Consider the following 20,100-nt stretch of genomic DNA (forward strand, 5'->3'; position numbering starts at 1 on the left):
GGTGCAAGGCTGCAGTAGATGTCACCGACCACTGCTATTGAGACTAAACATCCCCTTTGCGACTCGGACCGCAGTTCGTTTACACAGAGTACAACGTCGCGTATCCGACCGTCAGATGGAGTCGACCCCATCAACCAATGAATATCCCGCACCCAGCGCAGTGTTTGTGCGCGCGGTGTCCATCGCCATTCGGTGGAGATCTTCCCGTGTCCGACCTTTCTCACTCATTCGACTGCGAGCACTGTACTGTGAATCGGATATGAGACGCTGTACTGTAATGTACAGGGTTGTCCAGATGTCTTGTGACCCCCACCCCCCCCCCCCCCCCGAATTTAATTCTCTGAAACGTGATATATTTTGGGAGTAAGGTTTATTTAAAACAGAAATGAATATGCAAATGAGAAAAATTATATGTTAGGGGCCAATTAATTTGGGGTCACGAGACACCTGGACCACCCTGCATATTAAATGCACTATAGAATACTCGATGCAGAATATAATGCAGTGTAATGCAATAGAATATACCCAATGGGTGGGGGTAATCAGCACCATCGCCCCTGGCAACTGGAATGCAAGTTTGATGTGGATTGGAATGTACGCTCTACTCGTATGAATGCAGGTAGAATCCAGGTCAGGTTTTTATGAATGCCAAGGCTTTACTTGGATCAGATCTGGCCCAGTGTTATATTATTTCAGGCATTGCCTGGGCTGGGCTTTATGAATCCGGTGTGGTCCATGGATTATTGTAACAAAAAAATAATATCTCAGCCGGATATGTGAGCCCAGGTGTACTAGGTTTCAAGATTCTGGATGCGAACCAGGCTGAGATTTATGTGTGCAGCTGTAATTCCAGCGGGATTTGATGTACCCAGTTCGGATTTCATGCATCCAGACCAGATTGTATGGGTCAACGTTATTTCCAGAGTTCAGTCACAGTAATAAGGGGCCGTCCATAAATGACGTCACGCACCTGGGGAGACATTAGTGACGATGTGTGACGAGGGGGGGGGGTGAGAAATGTGACGTCACGTCAAAATGCGCAACTTTAAATAAAAATAGACAACAATTTCTACTTAGTTAAATAGACTTTTTAATAAATGTTTTCTCCTACAACATCAGAGTGCAGCGCCGCATTAAATACGCACTACAATGACAATAGTTTAAAGCGATTTGAAGCATGTTTTATTTGGGGGGGTGAGCTTTATGACGTCATTTGAGGGGGGGGTCTGACTTTTTGTGACGTCGTGTGACGAAGGGGGGGGGGTAAAAAATCGTCCAAAATCGCGTGACGTCATTTATGGACGGCCCCTAGTACTACTATCATTTATTAATTGGGGGAGCCTCAGCGAATCGTAAGATACTTCATCAAGAGGATTCTGCTCTAAGATGTTGGGCCTGGTATCAAAGCTTAGAAAGACACCAGGGGGTTGGTAGAGTGAATTGAATCAGTTTATGGCAACATGCGGTTTAGACAGGTTTCAGTTGCGCTACAATCCGTAATGTGTGGGTTGTGCTGGTGTCAACCCCCTTTAATGGCCTCTGTGGTGTGTACCTGGTATATCGTTGCGTAAAAATTAAATACTTAAAAAAATATATGTTGGGCCAATTTAATGTTAAGGAATGTGTTTGCGAGTCTCGGTGGATGGCTGGTGCTGCATCTACCCGGTCATCTCAGCCAGCCAACCCATGGCACCAGGGTCTGCCCCGAGACCTCCACGTGATAGCCTCACAGTGCACCTTGCCTGGCACAGGCGCCGCGATGCCCAGGTGTGGTCGTGGCCTGCTGATACGTGAACACGTTCAGAATCTACACAACTCACAGCAGCTGATGAGTTTCATAAACTTCCAATGACTCCGCTTCGGGTCGTGCGAGTCCAGGCGAAGTCCAGTCCGAGTTTTATTGGGTTGCCGCTGCGCTCCAGTCCGGGATTTGTCGAGAGTCCGTCCCGGGTTTAATGAGCGGCCCCGTGGGGGGTGGGGGGGGCGACGCGGAGGGCGTGGAGGAGGAGGAGGCTCGGACAGAGAAGCAGCAGCAGCAGATACAGAAGCAGCAGCAGCGGCAGCAGTGGCAGCAGGAGGAGGAGGTGAAGCAGGAGGAGGTGAAGCAGGAGAAGCAGCAGCAGGAGCGAGACCGGGGGGACGAGGCTCTGCGATGGCCGCTCGGTGAGCAACACAGCCCTCGCTTTGTGTTCACACACCACCATCACCACCAACACCATCAACATCACCACCACCAACATCACCAACACCACCATCAACATCACCAACACCACCACCATCACACACCACCATCACACACCACTATCACCAGCAGCAACACCACCACCAACAGCAACACCAGCAACACCATCACCACCACCAACACCACCACCATCAACACCACCATCAACACCACCATCATCATCACCACCACTAACAACATCACCACCATCACCACCACCATCACCACCAGCAACAACATCACCAGTGGTGTGAGTGCGTTCGCGAGGTGGGGCCTCTGGCTGCACACCACATCGCCTTCATTGTTACACACGTACGGTAAGTAGATCTCGTGGTAACGGTGGTGATGTGGTAACTGGTGATGTATCATCAGTGGTAACTGTGGTGATGTATCCACAGTGGTAACTGTGGTAACTGTGGTGATGTAACTGTGTTGATGTATCATCAGTGGTAACTGTGTTGATGTATCATCAGTGGTAACTGTGGTAATGTATCATCAGTGGTAACTGTGGTAATGTATCATCAGTGGTAACTGTGGTAATGTATCATCAGTGGTAACTGTGGTAATGTATCATCAGTGGTAACTGTGGTAATGTATCATCAGTGGTAACTGTGGTAATGTATCATCAGTGGTAACTGGTGATGTATCATCAGTGGTAACTGTGGTGATGTATCATCAGTGGTAACTGTGGTGATGTAACTGTGGTAACTGTGATCTATCCACAGTGGTAACTGTGATGTATCCACAGTGGTAACTGTGGTGATGTAACTGTGGTAACTGTGGTGATGTAACTGTGGTAACTGTGATGTATCATCAGTGGTAACTGTGGTGATGTAACTGTGGTAACTGTGATGTATCCACAGTGGTAACTGTGGTAATGTATCATCAGTGGTAACTGGTATAGACGTGTACCTACCTATACCTATCGGTAACGACGTTACCATGTTTTAGCAGTGGATACATAGTACAGTAGTGGTGTTCCTAATGGTAACTGGCGTTTCCGCCTTGCGTAGCGTCACCGCAGCACATCTGTGAATGGTAACTTGGTAACTGGTTCATCACCACGGATGCACTTCCAAAGACGTCCCCGTTCTATATGCAGAATGTATCTGTTTAACCTGGTGCTGTACACGGTGTGTAACCCAGGCTGCTGCTGCTGTTGTTGTACACGTGTGCCCCTGTGGTTGGGACCTGCTGTAGTGGTATGTACTACACTAATGTAGTATATGTGCTACACACATACTACGTAGTGGCTAATTGGGATGCTTTTACACGCGTGTCAATATCATGGTCGCAGTCGTGGTTGCACATATGGAGGAGTATGTGGCGGATATTGTGGCCTCCTTTTTTTTAATTCTTCTTGGTTCTTTCTTTCGGTAAAGTCACGTAGAAGGGAAATAATAAAATAATAAAAAATTAAACAATAAAATAAAATACTCACGACGTTTCGGCCACAACGCAAGCAGCCGTCCTCAGGTGAAGACCAGGTACTGTATGTTCTCACACACGTGTGTACTGTATGATCTCACACGTGTGTACTGTATGATCTCACACGTGTGTACTGTATGATCTCACACGTGTGTACTGTATGAACTCACGCGTGTACTGTATGTCCTCACACGTGTGTACTGTATGTCCTCACACGTGTGTACTGTATTAAATTCACGCGTGTACTGTATGATCTCACGAGTGTGTACTGTATGATCTCACACGCGTGTACTGTATGTTCACACGCGTGTACTGTATGATCTTACACGTGCGAATTGTGGCGCTGTAATACAGCATTAGAACGGTGGCTGATTGTGTTGTTTACAAATGTGTTGATACGGCCAGTGTGTGTGTGTGTGTGTATTGTCTTGTGGTGTTCACTCCTTGTATCATTGTTATGCGACTCGTGTAAGGACACGTCCGGCATACCGGTAGGCGATTGTGTGTTGACAAATGTGTCGGTATAAAGACGGCTAACTGTGTTGGGTGTACAGAAAAATCGTCGCGATGATGGTATTTGTGTTTGTGTGTGCTTATTACGTTCATTACAATAGAGGATGATCGATGCTCACCCATGTATCACTCGCACTGATAAAGGGTAACATTGTCGGGGCGTTACTTCTGCAATGTATCGGTGGTTTGAGTGTGTGGTGTTTCTCGTTTATCACTGTGGCGGTATTTGTGTAATACAGTAGTGGACTTTGAGTGTGTGTCGGTATTCATAAGTATACTCCATGCTACAGCTGTGCGTGTTTACAATTGTGTTGTTGTTGTTGTTATAAAGGCGATGTTGGTTCTAATCTCTCATTGTACCGGCATTGACGACACTTGCTAACACGATGTTTGTCCCTGGGTAGTAAGTGTCATTATTTAATTTCTTATGCCTAAAAAGTATTCCTCACAAACGTTGCTTTTGTGACCAGGACTTTACGTGAAGGAATGACACAAATGCACACCACGTTTTCACATTGAAAATAGGTACATTTCAAAATATCACTGCCCTGGTCACAAAAGCAAAGTTTGTGGGGAATAATAGCCACTTTCTGTACTTTTGAGGCATAAGCAATTAGGAACGAACACGTACTGCCCGGGAACAACATGTTTTATTGTTACACAGTTCAATCTACTGCACTCTGCTGCTCCAGGGCTGTTTTTGTACTATTTTGTTCATGGCAGTGGGCTGTGTGTTTACAAATGTGTTCTCACATTGCAGCAGACGAGGCACGCTACACATGCGTTGTAATTGCAGCAATACAAAGATACGGAATACGCGATAACTGAAGTTGTTTTTTATGGACTTTTATAAACCTAGCTATCAAGAGGAAAGTTCTACTCGGTATATGTTCAAATCTAGAATCAGTATATATTTTCAGTGCAGTGGAAACCTCGTTATTCCAAACAGATGTGTTCCATTACATTTGTTATTGTATATGTGTTGTAAATACAATAACCGGATCGGTTATTTTCAGGACTGTGATAACCGATCGGTTATCCTAATGGTTTACAGACAGCTGAACACACCATATTCTAAACATTTGATGTGGAGTGAGGTTATGTAATGAGTATTGCCTCTACCACGGCATCAATAGTGAACTGAGCTTGTGGAAGCTGTTATTGGACGGCAGTGCTGGCACTTAATGAGCTCCATATGTGCCTTCCTTGATTTTCAAAGTGTCTATTGTGTGTGTGTACAGGGGGCAGGCAGGGACGTCGCATACTGCGCAACATTTCTGACGGCAGCGCAGTGTGTCCCAATGCAGTGTTGATGTAACTGTCTTGGGAAATGCGTCACACCGCTGGAATAAAGTGGCAGCTAAGGCAAGGATTTAAACCGCATCTGCTGTCATTACAAACTTCTGCTGTCATTACAAGTCATTACGGCGCACAGGGAGGGCACATTTTATTATTCCGCTGCCTGTCAATTAAAGCAAACGAGGAATGAAGTAAGGCTAATTCACGGAGAGAAAAGCTCGATCACCCGTCTCAAACTCGGACGCACCGGTGACATGAAACCGAATGACTGTGCGTGGCACATTTACTGATGATGTTGTCGCGGCCCACTTTACTACAGGAGCTATTGCTTGGCCATCGGCATTGTGAAAAATTTCAATTTTAAAGAGATTTCAACATTTTCCTGTTGGCACGTGCGCCCTGCTGCTTTGGTTCCTCCGTCGCCTCATCCACAGCGTGTTGTTGGGTGCTCCTTCATCGAGGACGTTTTTGACCGGGTTAGACCGTGGCCCTCATTGCAAGTGTGGCTTGGTTAAACTAACATACTGGGTATATTGAGTCTTAAGCGCAAATCGTGTCCGTGTTTTAATCCTCAGCCCTGCGACGAACGTCCGAATGTGGCATCGGCTGGGTCCGCTTAGGGCTCTTTTTTTTTATTGCCGTAATATACAGTGGTAATCACGTGGTGGCAGTCGGATGCGTAGATTGTCACGGCCAGTGGCTTGTGAACTTCACACGCAGGGCACGGGGACGGATGCCTTCAACCTTGAACGTCTCTCCGTGGGTCCCAAGTGCACCGCAGGCTGCTCGACGGATTTGTTGCGATTGATAAGTAAATTGACGGAATCGTCTTGTCGACTGAGAACAATGAGATGGGGGGCAAAAGTGGTCGTCGCATTCATCCCAGAATCTCGTTCATCGAGGAGGATGGGGCTGCCTGCATGCTCCAGCGTGAGACTCATCTGGTTTAGAGGTAGGATTTGTGATGGCACCAGTCTTGAGTCTGCTTCTTAAGTTACCCGGCCATCCTTTTACTCTCAAGAGATACATTTATTTGCTCGTCACCTGCACGTCTGAACTCGACGATGGCGTTGCTAAGAATGGCAGGATGACTGTTGCTAATACAGCTGTACCAGTCTCGGTCAGGGTTGGGAACTATTGTGTGATTTTTTAACTACCTGTCATGGAACAGGTAATAAGACTACTTCGGGCTTGCATTACAAACTCATTTCAGATGCAGATAGTCGGTTACCTCTACAAACAAGTAGCTTGCACGAATAAAAACCCCATTTCACTCTTGTGAATAATTGACAGACGTACAGTGCTCGGCATGCCTACCTCTGGAGCGGGGGCATTTGTGTAGGCAATGTCATTACAGTGAAATGTCAACGAGCTCTTGGTGATTTAAAAAAAAATCATCCATATGGAAATCTATTTTTTATGACAACTTCTCATTTTGTTTGGCACCGACTGCAAAACGTGTCCAGTTAATAGTCTAGCTTATCGTAGATTTGGTGAGTTGGGGAACTGTTGATGCTGCCTTTTGTAGACCTCTTGGGCCTTGAAGGCCACGTTCTTGAGTTTTTCTTTGTTTTTGTTAAGCACATCTGCAAAATGTAGGGCAGCCCTCTGCTATGCATCATAATAGTGGGTAGCTTCGGGCTGTTTCGTGGCTGCAGTGACCTTGCTGCAACGTGTTGTGTTGGCATAAGCTGCGAGTGTTTTGATCGCAGACAAACAAGGCCTGTGATTATGGTTTTTACTGACTGGAGGAGCAGCCAACTCACTTCCTGGAGCATATTTCAACTAATTTATTTATTTAAAGCTCGTGACGTGCAGTACATGTTGCGAATGAAAGTGAATAATTTTGCTCATGTTTATTATTCATATTTTGCAGGGGCTGACTTTCGCGAAGTGAGGGCTGCGACCGGAGCCAGGCAAGCACCAGGCCTTAACCAAGCCATGTAGAGCGGGCGCCGGTCTACTGCCAAGTTCGCTACGAAGACTTGACTATGCGTGGGACACTGAAGCCATACCTTTAGAGCTGTACAGTAACCGTGAATTTTTATGCAACATTTTTAATTTATTTATTACATTTTATGCAATTGGAGCTATTAGCCTTCAGACTTTGGAGCTCGCTACGACGTGGCACGGCTCAATCATGTCTTCGGTTTGGAAGCGACTGCAGCGAGTGGGAAAACGTGCCTCCAAGTTCCAGTTTGTGGCCTCCTACCAAGAGCTGATGGTGGAGTGTACCAAGAAATGGTGAGTACAAGTACTTGATTCAATAATATTCTTAAACAATTTCTCAATCTCTCTTGCTGGGCGAAGGCTTCTTTCTCGTGCCATGTGTCGGCCATGGGGTTTGTTTGTTTGTTTGTTGGCGCACTTCACACCGCAGAGGTCGGCGAGGGTTGGCGAAAGGGGGAGGAATGCGTCCTGCGCTGGTGCAGATGTCATTCGCCGCTGATGTTGGCCATGGTTGTAAATCGAACTCGGGTCACTGGGGTCAGAGCGTCATGTGCAAACCAGTGGCTCCATGGCTCAACCGACCAAGTACTTGATCAACAAATACAATTGCTAACTTGTGTTTTATCATCTTTACAAATATTATATTGGTGGTTGTTGTAAGCGATAGCACTACGTTTAGAATGGCCCAGTTCCCATTGATGAGCCAATTTATATCCAGGTAAAAGGTTATGCACCATAGTCTGTAACTTAACGATCGAGCAGTGACATTATACTGCCTCTGAATATCAGTAGGGCAATTATGATTCACCCTCGCCTAGCTTTAATTGCTAACAGGCGTACCTGTGACACACAGTGCATGTTAACATAATCTAGCCACAGTAATTGGAATATTGACTGCTTGTTACGATGCAGAAGTTGTAACCCCCTTTTATTGATGTGGATGCCAATTTGGGAGGGGGGGGGGTCCCATTGCTTAGCCCCCGGGCCCTCTACGTAACCACGCTTCGTCACGGGGCCACACGAGCCACGAGAAGAACATCTTGGTGGTTGAATGTTCTCATTGTTGTCGTCGTCGCTGCCAGTTTATTTATTTATATAAAATCCACGCTCTGAACGGTCAAGGGAAGAGCCGTGGAACGTTGGAGCGTATGAGCGTGGAACACATGCCGCTCGGTCTCCTGACTCCATGCCTGCTCACATGACCATTACCCTGTGCACGGAGCACGCCGCAGCTCGATGCGTTAAGAATCGCTGTGCTGTCGCTCCGAGTGCTGGATTTAGGGACATTAAGGGGTCGTGTCGATGCATTTTAAGATAGAATTGCGCCGTGCAGTGAGGCTGCGCAACAACTTAAGACCTTTGCATGCATACATATCTTGGTTATGCTCGGGCAAATCAATCCGCAGAAGCTCTGTTTGATTTGGTAGTCGTGTATTTTGTGAAACGTGTTGAGCAGTTGAATATTGGAGAGTACAGTGCTTGCTGAAAAAAGTAAATAAAATGTAAACGGTGAAATTCTACCGAATGTAATTACGCAGAGAGACGGAAGCAGATGGCGAGTGAGATGGAGAGAGACGGACAGAAATCCGGAGATGCAAAGAAGAGAGTGGGAGGCAGAGGCACAGGGAGACGCAGACTATGGAAGATAGAGGGAGAGACGGACAGAGGGAGATAATTGAGAGAGAAGGAGGTGGATGGACAGATATTTGTCGGTTTATTGAAGAAGAAAATAAAAGATTGAAATATACTATTCTGCTTCAAATTCGGATATTCCCAATATATAGATGAGATATTAAACCAAAATATCAAAAGTTTTTTTTAACGTATTCATGTTTTTATACGTACAAAAAAACTGATTGGATGTACTCATAGTTCAAAAATAAGTGTACAGTGTGTTCCATTTTATTGGCATGACACATCTTGACATTACTGCAATATTGATGCGAGCCGTCCGGTACACTCTGCTTGCACGTGTGTGCCACCGACGCGCTGCAGGAATTGAGCTAAGGGTGACCTTAACGCTACACACATACTCCGCAGTTATATATATATAACATGTGACGCAGATGCCAGCAACGATATTCAGGGAAGACTCTCACTGTCTCTTGCGCTGTCGCTGGTGTGAGCCGTCTGGCAGGAGAGAGAGCGAGAGAGAAAAAAAAGACGTCTGGCAGAGAGGAAAAAAACAGTTGCGCGCAGACTTGGCGCGCGTGCGCGTGCCCAGCCTGGCTAATTTACATGTTAACGGTGTCCCTGCGTCCCGCCCCTCTCGTTCCCCAAGATTAGGCACCGCGCACTGAATTTCATTGCTCAGGCTTCTGGTAAATGAAAGCTCTCGTGCCACCGGCTTTCACGACGAAGGCCGTGCGTGTTTTTAATTCGTGACTTGTTTAGCGCCTTGATCACTCTCCTCTTCGGCGCGGGTTTTCCGTCGGACGCGTCCTACGGATGCTATTCTTTTTCTCGGCTGGTCACGAGCCGCTTGGTGGCGGTTTCAATGGGGAATTCCGAGGCTCTCGCAGATATCGCATTTTGGGATTCACCCAGGATGCCAAACCCCAGCCAATGGCCTGCGCCGTTTGCTGGGGGTGGGATCGCGCCGCCGTGACGACTCCCTCGCAGCAGACAATTGGGATTATAAACGCACTGTAATGCTGGGGGCATTAACAGCGGAGCAGCGATAATGCTATATTTAAACGTGATTACGAATCCAGATGCTTGTGAGTCACTGTTGGCATCCGTATGTTAATTAAATGCTTTGTGGTAATTTTTGCATCGCAGAATCCTCCACTCACCCACGCAGTTGCACTGTTATCTTTTGCAGGAATATGAGATGGGGTTTTTGCCCCTCTTCCCATTGGTAAAATCACCGTGACTCACAGTTAAAATCCTATTTGGTGATCAACTCACCCCTTAATGCCTTCATGGTCACTACAATTAGTACCACTCTGTAGGAAGGCAGCAGTAATTGGCCTATGGATAAACTCACCCCTGTTCGAGAAATGCAGAATATCCACCATTGGCTCAGGGCTATAAACATGCTCATTTCTGTGGGAACTCATTTTGGCTTCCAACTATATTTGGTCATCTACACTAAAATGTAAATGGTATTAAGTACTGTAATCTTATTTAATGCCCATATATATTCACTCACACGTTTGGTCCTTTGACATTTAAACATACTACACGGTGAACTTTAAACGTAGGTTATTGCAGCCAACATGTCGATGTTGAATTCGGTGATGAAAACTCTGATGCCACCGGTGAAGCAGCATTATCGGTCAGAATTAGATCAATACATGGATACGTGTAAAACTACCACCACGTGGCCTAACCCGAAAACAAATATGGATCACTCCAAAATATTTTGAATGAATAGCGTCAGTTTGAAGCTAACTGCTTCATCATTGATCACAAGCCACCGATCTCCGTTGCAATTGTCGAACCAGGTAAGGTGTCTGTGAGAAGAGACTGCCAGCATGTAACCTAGCCAGTGTGCACTAAATGCTGCTGCTGCTGCAAATTGTCAAGGGTAACATTTTACGTTCACATTGGCTTGAGCGCCAAAAAAGCCAGATTCCCCACAAAATTGCACATGATGAATGTTGTTTTTGACTCCACGTAGCCTTATATGGGTGCGTACGTGTACTGTACCGCACCAAAATCTTGGCTGCATTCGGAAAATGCTGGCCACGTTAAAAAATTACAGTCGTAAATGTCACATTGCACAAACATTACTGTAATTCGCTGGACTAGTAATTCTGAAAATCTTGGCAAAGTTTTTATTTTATTTATCTCAGACGTAACGACAGTACACGTTGCGCGCTGTGTATGCAGTACTTTGCTTTATTGTGTTTGTTTCTTTGTGAGTGGCCTATAAGAGTGAGCAGCATGGTCCTGCAGTGCAACAAGAACTGGGATGGTGCAAAAGTCCATAATCGGGAAAGGCTTGGGCCATGAAGCAGACTGCACACATTGCACTGCTTCTTCAAGGGGGCGATGTGTGTTTGTAGAATCATTACACCGTGCTAGTGCGTTCAAACACTGAGTATGTGAAGTTTATACCCACGTTTATCTCGGCCAAACGATTAGTTAGTCCGTGAGCCTTGATGGAAAGTACTCTGAGGTGGGGTTTATTAATCAAGGAGCACGTGATGAATGGCAACCTGCAAGTCGGCTTCCTTTCACTCGGAGCTTGCTCTTGAACACGACCAAGTGGTCTGAAAGTGGACATACCCTCCTCCCCACACGTGCGCACATCGTGTTTTGTAAATGTGTCCTGCTCATTACAAAGTGTGTTTGTTAGCAGCAATCTAAACGTCACGGGCAACAGGGTCCAGTTATTTTTGTGTGTGGCCCCGGTCCAAGTTAGTTGACGTCCAACACGTGATGTTAAACGGGTAAAACTGGGACCAAGAAAAAAGAATTGCTGTAAACAGGGTGTCCTCTCTTGCTCAAAATCCTTGAACGCGTTTTTCAGGCTCCCCTTATCTTATCATACCTTTTTGAGAATCGTTGCGGGTACAGTGATACGCACTTGCGCCGTTGCGGTTAGCGTTGCTTGTTGGATTTTAAGGTTGTGGAACCCTGAATTATTTGCGGGCAGGAAATGTAAAAGCCGAGTGATCACACTTGGATGGACATCTATTGTAAAAAAATGGCTTTTAGAGTTACCATCAAAATGAATGGAATTTGACTGAGGCTTGAAAGCTGATCTCACAACCTTAAACATCTGCGCCTGGTTTTTGCCTGCAAATATGCATTGGCAAGGTTACTGTAGATGTTGATGGTTTCCATACGAGAGAGAGAATAAGAGGCGGGGTTGGAATGAGATGCATTAAAGTCGAGTTTCTGCTGCCAATTCTTATGCCCTTTTGTGTGTAACATGCGATTGTTGCGCGTAAGCATGAGGAAATGAAATGATGCTCACAGCCGTAGAGCATGACTTGGTCATCCTTGCCTTCCTTGTTACCATAGCCTCCGTTATACAAGCGCAGCGGGGAATACGAGCAGAAGTACAGGGGCCTGGGTTTATGTGAGGAAGTTTGTGTCGGAAAGGAGTGTGATTCCAGATAGCGAACTTTCTGTGTTTTAACCTCAACTTTGCATAAAGAATTCCGCATTGCACGCGTCGCCCCGCTAACTCATGCATTGTCCTCTTGTCAGCAGTAACAGAAGGAATCAAAATAGCAGAGCATGTGATAAATGGTCCACATGGGCATATAAACTGGAGAAGCCTATATCACAATTATGGTGGCGGCGATTGCAATCATGGTGATTATGATGATGATAATCGTGGCTTCTCCAACACGTGTGAACATGGCATGAGGTCGGCTCTTACCAATCACGCCAAGGATTATTTTACATCCACACCGATTATGACAGGTCTTTTTTACGTTTTTATTGCATGATAGAGCTCTCTTATCGAATCGAAATTATGTTTGGCCAGCAGTTCTCAAAGTGCGTACCTACGTGGATTTCCAAAATTGTGATACAAGTCACAGCAAAATGTAACTTATGTCAGCGATAAAAAAAAATCCAGAAAAACATATCTCAATCACCATCGGTACTCGGTTACCAATTTGTCCCTTCCTGAATTCTCGCTTGGGCTGAATGCCCAAGTGCTGAGTTGGGAGAATTCCCACTCAGCGCAAAATGCTGCTGCAAGCCGAGACAGTATTTGGCATACAATTTACAATGGCAGTGATGTATGTATGTTGAGCTTATTTCGCTCCGTACGCAGCCAATCGTGCTAATCGGAGGTGCGAGGGAAGAACAACAAACTAAACACAAAAAGCACTTGTAAAGAAATGAGTTTTCAAATGATATTGATTCGGCCCCTGCATGACGCATGATCATGTGAGTGAATAATACCAAATATCATCTTGAAAATCTTAAAAAATCTGGTGCCCAGATGATGATAATGAGCACGTGTTGTGTAGCACGGTTGTGTACCCACACATACGTTGACTATACACAAGCGCGTACAGTACCGGCTCGCAGTACGGAGCTTTATTTTCTTTGCGCTATTTGACCAGCTGGATCGCACGCTTCCGGAGTCTGTGGCGGAGAAATGTTTTTATCCCCACGAGGGTTCCAACCGGCACAACGCAGCTTTTTGCAGTGCGTGCATGAATATGCGCATGGATCATTTGGGTTGGTGTTGTACACTTGTGGGGAAATAGATTTTGTCAATGATATTATGGAAATCATCATCATCAGCCATGATCAATCCACTGCTGGCCTCCCCACTGCCATGTGCTCGAGATAAACGTGGATGCTGCGATGTAAAAAAAAATCCACCAAGCACCTGCGGTTACGCTGTTGGTATCGCTCCATCTCCTGGCACGTCATCTCGGATGCGTTCCGTCCCTTGCCTGCCGCTCTGCAATTATCCTTGACCATTGGCCACCGTCCCCTTTTAAGCAAAGTCGGGCCCAAGCCCACTTACTTTGCTGAACAGAACGACGCCTTTTTAAACCCATGTAAATTATCTCATTTTTTGTGTGTGCATCTCTCTTATGCTTTCATGCGCTATTTAAACACGTTTATTCCAATTTACTTTGTCAGCAACTGTGTTTCGTTTTTGTAACATCTTGCAGATTTTAAACATTTTAAGTTATAGAGAAATATGTTATTCCAGAGACGCTATCGTGGAGACAATACTCTGCTGTGTAGTCACTAATATTTGCTGTACTCGGCAGTTTTGGAATTCTTTCACGTGGCAGGAAGATGAATGGAAAAAGTATATGTCAACCGGGAGGGCATTGTAAAAGTCGTTAGCAAAATCCGATAAATGCTGCAATTAATAAGTGGGAGCTGCACATGCTGATCATGTGACCATGTACCGAAACGTTGAAGCCAACGGTACCCTGGCGGCAAGCTATTTATTGCGTTTTGATCGTTCGCGCTCCAGTATTTTTCTTCTCTCCTTTAAAAAAAAAAAACAGCTTCGGGGGCTGGTCAAGTAAGAACACGTGCGAATATTTACCGTAGAGCTCTCGCACGCCCAAATGTGACGGCGTTCCGATGCGAATCTCTGCCGCGGGAGAAGCCATCGCGGCGCCGCCCCCACGATGTTGTTTCTGTGGGCCGCGTCCACGCCCCCCGCCGCCCACGAATTGCGAGAATGTTTTCTATCGTGGGCCCCCCCCTCCCCGCCCCGTGGGTCACGTTTCGCCGAGCGATTCGGGTTACTCCGCCGCCCAGGCCTTGCGTGGCCTCCCGAAGCGCGCTAAGTCGCTACCTGTGAGAGGAGGCGGCTGTGGTGGTGGCCGCGGCGGTGGCGATGGTGAAATTTTAGAACGAAACGCCGGACAGAGCTCCTTGCAGAGAGGGCAGAGTTTTGATTAAAAGACGGCGCAAGACTGGCACTTTGGGATTCGATGCGGAAGGTTCAAGCTGGGAACGCGGAGCTTGGAGCCCATCAAATATCGCAGAACTGCTTCTGGAATATCTTTGATTTGACCGCTTATTCACATTAGGAGGAAATACTTTACCAGAAATTAATGTTCATTGAATGACAGTCAAAGAATGTTTTTTTAAATTCTCATGGCTGGAATTTAAGCGAATTAAGTGCAAAATCAACTTATTGTAATGGTATTTTATGCAGTTATTGACCGGGCTGAGACCGCCAACTTGAGAACCTGGTTTAATCGCAGGCAGCTGAAACCTCGATTTGAAAGGAAGATGTCGGCAGTGCACGGACAGCACTCTGACCTCTGAGCCAGTTGACCACCTCGATTTAGAAATAATTGAACTTTCTAACCTTTTTGAGTTGCATTCATTTGCTTTACTTTTTTTTGTACACAGATCAACTTTCTCGTGTGCTGTGTTGAAGCAATAGGAGGGCACGTCTGTGACAATTTGGGTTTCTCTTTCTCATTTTTCTTGGACAAATAAGGGTAATACAAACGGAGCATGAACCATCAAGAAAACTCTGGTCATCCTCGCAGCGGCTTTTGGGCTAACCATCGAACAAAGACGGTCACCACATCGCGTGCTTTCCGATGTGCTTCTCTGACCGTCTGGAATGCTCTTCCTTCTGATATTAGGAAGCCACCGGAGCTATGCACTGTTAAATAATCTAGATTGAAAAGAATTTCTTTCGAATAGATGTTTGTGTTTAGTTTGTTGTCCTTGCCTCGCACCTCGGATTAGCACGGTTGGCTACGTACGGTGTGAAAGAAGCTCGAAATAAAGATCGTGTTTTGAGCGCCGTCACCTGGTCCCCCGCGGCATCTCGCTGTAACATCGCACAGCGTGGTTTTATTCGCGCAAACACTCTTTTATACCGGATGACGTCCGAGTTTGTGTTATGTTTCTGCATCCTGCGGCATATATAATTCATGCGCGGCGTGTAAGCCATGTGTACACGGGGCTTGTGCACCCCTGTAGGTTACACGAAGATGAATTGTGCAAAGGAAGTCGATAAATAATTAAACCGTAGAGACCTTAAGCCGTGCAACCACGCGCATAATTAGCAGTGTTGTCGCGCGTTTGGTTTTGGTCCACGTGAAATTTTCGCTGGGACACTCGCACACTGCGCCAATCTGCGTCCTCCGCAAGGCGATACCGCCTGCACGTGCGCGGCACTGCGGAGCCAACACAAGCAAAGGATGGAGTTGACCCATTCTGCCTCCGCCCCCCCCCTCCCCCGCTAGAAAGGGGGTCGCATTTAAATTCTGTAGCGCGCCACGAATGCCTCCCAAGCCTGCCAATGAACCCTGGCTCGCAGTGCGTGCCATAAAGCGTAGAGGTTAATTTAAACAAGGCTCTGTGCTGGAGGGGGGTAAAAGCAAAATAAGTAACCGACTCTAAATGAGTAAAGAACACCACACAAAGATCGCCTTTGTGAACGCCGGCCCGCCGTGGCGTTTTAAATAAAATACGGTCCGTACTCGTTAATGGCGGCCTCGCTCTGGGCTTGTGCTGCACACGGGAGCACAAACTATGCGAGCGATGCGGGGTCCAGCTCGTTCGTCACTTTCTACCCCAACGGGGCGCTTTGCGCTTCTTCTGCGCCTCTGCTCGCTCACAAACTCCTCCCGCCCTATGGCCTGTGGTGGGATAAATACCTCTGGGGGGGGGGGGGTGGGGAGACGGGTCATCTCTTCCACCCTCCCCGTCCGTCCCGTCGCTAACGCTCTCCGTTAATTGCCATGTTGCGAAATACTGCATCCTCTTGAAAATGTCGTGGGGGGAATTTTTGCCGGACTTTTCGGGGTTCACCTTTTCGGGGGCCGTGAGAGCTGCAGCCAGGAGGACTTGCTCGCCCGACGAGTGCTTGGCCTCTTCCGGTCAGAATCTACCATCGTGGCTTTTCTGCAACATCTCCACCGCGCGGCGCGTCGAGGGGCGCCGCTTCTACTACTTCTTGTTCTTCTTCCTCGTGCGAAATGGTGCTCAGAGTTACGCTCGCTCGCACGTGTCGCGTGACAGAACCGATGCGTGCGGGCGCAGTCATCATAACGGCCCGCATTCCAGATGAGAAACATTTGCAACCCGCTGCCACATAAGGCCTTCAAGCAAGATGCTCTGCCGAGTTCCCCATAGTTCTCACGTGAGAGTGCTCCGTGTGGGGGAAAGGATCAGCGCTCTTACTCATTGCATTGAAATGCTGCCGGTGACTTCTTAACGCACGGAATTGTTATTTATTCTCTGCCGCCTCAATTCAATAACGTAAATCCCAAAGGAAATATTTCCGTCGCTTGTTTGGTGGGGACTCGCGAGTTGGTTTCTTGTCCCAACTTGCCGAGGAGAGCCGTGCAGCGTGAACCTCTTAAAATTATTGTTCCAAAACGGCGAACGAGAAATTGCGGCCGTGGTGGTTGTAGGTAAGGGCCGTTGGCGCCCTGCCCTGTGCTATTAAGTACGCACGCGACAATTCGTCGATTTGATCATAGATTTTTATGCTCACGACACTTGCATGAAAGTCTGTTTTCATTAAAACTAATGGTTGGAATGAACAAGGCAGTGCAAACTTGACCGAGGAGGACAACAGAGTACAGATAACATGGTACCATCGAGACAGTACAAACGAGAGCGCGCAGACAGTACTAAGGAACAACACAATACAGACGCACACGAGCAGTACAAACGAGGGAGATAGTCCAAACGAAGTGCACGACGTAAAATGAGATCGTAAAGTTTAAACAGAACAGATTGTGTTCTGGAATCAAATCTTGAATATCTCTAGGGATGTTAGCCACAGTTACTCTGGAGTTTGCGCCCCCCCCCAGGAGAGGGGCCTGAACTCGCTTACATTGGTTCACTTGTGTGGTGTCAAAGGGAGATGCGTGGGTGGAGAGTGTTGGCTACAAACAGAAACTGTAAAGAGCCGGAGAGCGGCGAACGTGGCCGTGTGTTCGTACGCCACCGGTTTCCCTTAGCGCGACTCATCGGTGCGTCCGAGATTATATTCCATAGTTGTGGTTATAAAAAGTGAAGTGTGGCACGTAACTTGGCCTGGGACGAGCACCACGTGGGTGATGAGGCAGGGATGGTGGTGTCAATATTTGCTGCATCACCGTTTCCATTCCGGTCACTGCGGTGTCACGTAGACCGAGGTGTGATCAGCTTCGCGATTTGAACACCCGCGGTTCTGATTTAAATGCCCACTTGTCTTAAACACGAGCCCAGTCCCAAGTTTACCACATTTTGTTGTCCCTGTCGGTGCCGTTAATGGATTCAAATGCCCTGCGTAAATTTAAAGGTGACAGCTGTCAATTGCCTTGCTTTGTTATTTTTATACGTTTGGGCCACGTGAGCGTGTAAGTCGGATAATATTTCTTTCCCTCTTGCCAGAGCGCTCTCTCGCTGTCTAAGTTTGGAAGCTTCCGGACGAATCCGTTCGCCCATTTAGGAATTTGGCCTCGCGGTGTCGGCACGTTCGCCGCCGGAACGGAGCGTGACGAGTCGACGGTGGGTCGGTTCCCTTTAGCTGCCTCCGAAATTCATGTTTTGGGAAATGCCAAAGTGCGCCGTCTCTCACGAAGCAGATGGCGCGGACACCGCGGCGTTGCCATGCGCCGCTGTCGTAAATTAGGAGAGCTTGGCACGCGTTAAATAGCAACGGGGATAACGCCGCACATTACCGTGGTTTTCTAAGTTTTTCTCGCAAAATCAAAGATGACAAATTAAAGGTCACCGGCGCTTTGGGGTTGTGTTTTGTAGACGTACAGCAATTGCTTTAAAAATTGCAGATGAAAGCCACGGCTTGCTGTCAATCGCAGGGCTTAACCTTGACTCCACCTCGACTTAGTCGAGTGTGCGGAGCCTGGTTTTGATGTGCGCACGTGACAAGCGTGACTGGCGCTCGGTGATTTATGGCTTCGCTCAACCACACGCCACGTCGGATCCGTCCGCCGCACCTGTACATGGACTACGCGGGCGGGCGGTAAAGCCCAGGCCGGTGCGTGCGGCCGATTCGTCGTAGTGGCGTTCTGCTGATTCGTGAGCCGCGACAGCGACACGAGGCGCTGTGCCGTGTAACCACGGAACGGTCGATAGGGCTGGTGGCTTGCCGCTGTCTCGTTTGTGGCAGGTGCCGATAGAACATTTCTCGGAGTCTTATTTGTTTTTTTTGTTTGTCATCCGTCCATGGCCGTTTGTCTTCAACGAAGGAATAATTGTTCTAATTTAATTCATTAATTACATGGAGGTGCTTTGTCCGTTGTGCACTGGTGTGATTGTGATGCGTTACACCTGCGGTGCCATAATGAATGATGTCCGCACTCATTTGTTTGAAAACCGGGTGACTGACGCCAACACTTCTGTGTGTTTGACGTAAACTGTGTTTGAGTTTACGAGTGCATTTGTCATCGTTAAGCCCTCGGAACATGAGGCTGCATTTGCTCCTGGAAGCACGTTTTCTGACCACAGACCTCATAGTGAGCCACAAACTCCACAGGGAGCAGCTCATAAATGCGGGAGCTCATTATTCAATTGAGTCTCCGTCAAAATAAGTGAAGCCAAATACGCGAGAGTCGGTCAATGTGAGAAATATGTCACGTGACTTAGAGCAGTTACATAATGTACAACTCTGCTGAAAATGTCACACCTAATGAAACTTTTAAAATAATCTTCTGGGATTGGAAAAAATAGTTTTGAAATTGGTAAGCCAGTTTGCATGCAGCAGGAAATAATTCTGCCAGCAGCAATCCTCGCCTAATGTTCTATTTTTGCTTGAAATAAGTACCTGTTGGTATGGGCATTGTAGTCAACTGCCCGCTTGTTTGTACGGCGAGCGCGCGTGCCTTCCACGTGGACGCCACACGTAACCCTTCCCGCGTCGCGATGCCGCTTCGCTCGGCGTGTCTGTGCCGCGGAGGCCCAGGTTGGCTAAGTGCCGTGTGGTTGGTGTTCCCGCAGGCAGCCCGACAAGCTCGTGGTGGTGTGGACGCGCAGGTCCCGGCGCAAGTCGTCCAAGGTGAGCGGAACCTTCGTGCGCTGCTGGTTGGCGGTGCTCTCCTCGTGTCATTTTTGTAATCGTAGCATTCCACCGTGCATCTGTTTAAGGTTTCGCTGCTTCTCGCTCGATCGACATGCGAGGTGGCTCCGTTAGTGCGCATTCTCCTGCCACTCGTGCAGCCAGTTATCGCTTTAAGTGCGTGCATCTGCGACGGTAAATTTCGTTTAGGAGGCTGCCTTTTAAAAAATATTGTGTATCATTAACTCGTGTTCTCCCC

At 47.3% G+C, this 20,100-nt stretch overlaps 1 protein-coding gene across 5 annotated transcripts in view; it reads left to right on the forward strand.

Moving 5' to 3' along the window:
* The first annotated feature begins 1,988 nt into the window (after positions 1 to 1,988).
* Positions 1,989 to 20,100, forward strand: part of EHBP1 (EH domain binding protein 1) — an 85,338-nt gene continuing 67,226 nt past the window's right edge. For 3 of the 5 annotated variants that reach the window (XM_061559538.1, XM_061559540.1, XM_061559541.1), the window contains exons 1-3: positions 1,990 to 2,163; positions 7,338 to 7,705; positions 19,784 to 19,841. In XM_061559538.1, the coding sequence (XP_061415522.1) occupies positions 7,602 to 7,705; positions 19,784 to 19,841 (162 nt within the window). In that variant the 5' untranslated portion in view covers positions 1,990 to 2,163; positions 7,338 to 7,601. Of the gene's footprint in view, positions 2,164 to 7,337; positions 7,706 to 19,783; positions 19,842 to 20,100 lie in introns of all 5 variants that reach the window. The other 2 variants (XM_061559536.1, XM_061559537.1) reach the window with 1 other exon arrangement.

Source organism: Lethenteron reissneri, chromosome 25, assembly GCF_015708825.2.
Source record: "Lethenteron reissneri isolate LAM-NWPU_2019-01 chromosome 25, ASM1570882v1, whole genome shotgun sequence".
Taxonomy (NCBI): Eukaryota; Metazoa; Chordata; class Hyperoartia; order Petromyzontiformes; family Petromyzontidae; genus Lethenteron; species Lethenteron reissneri.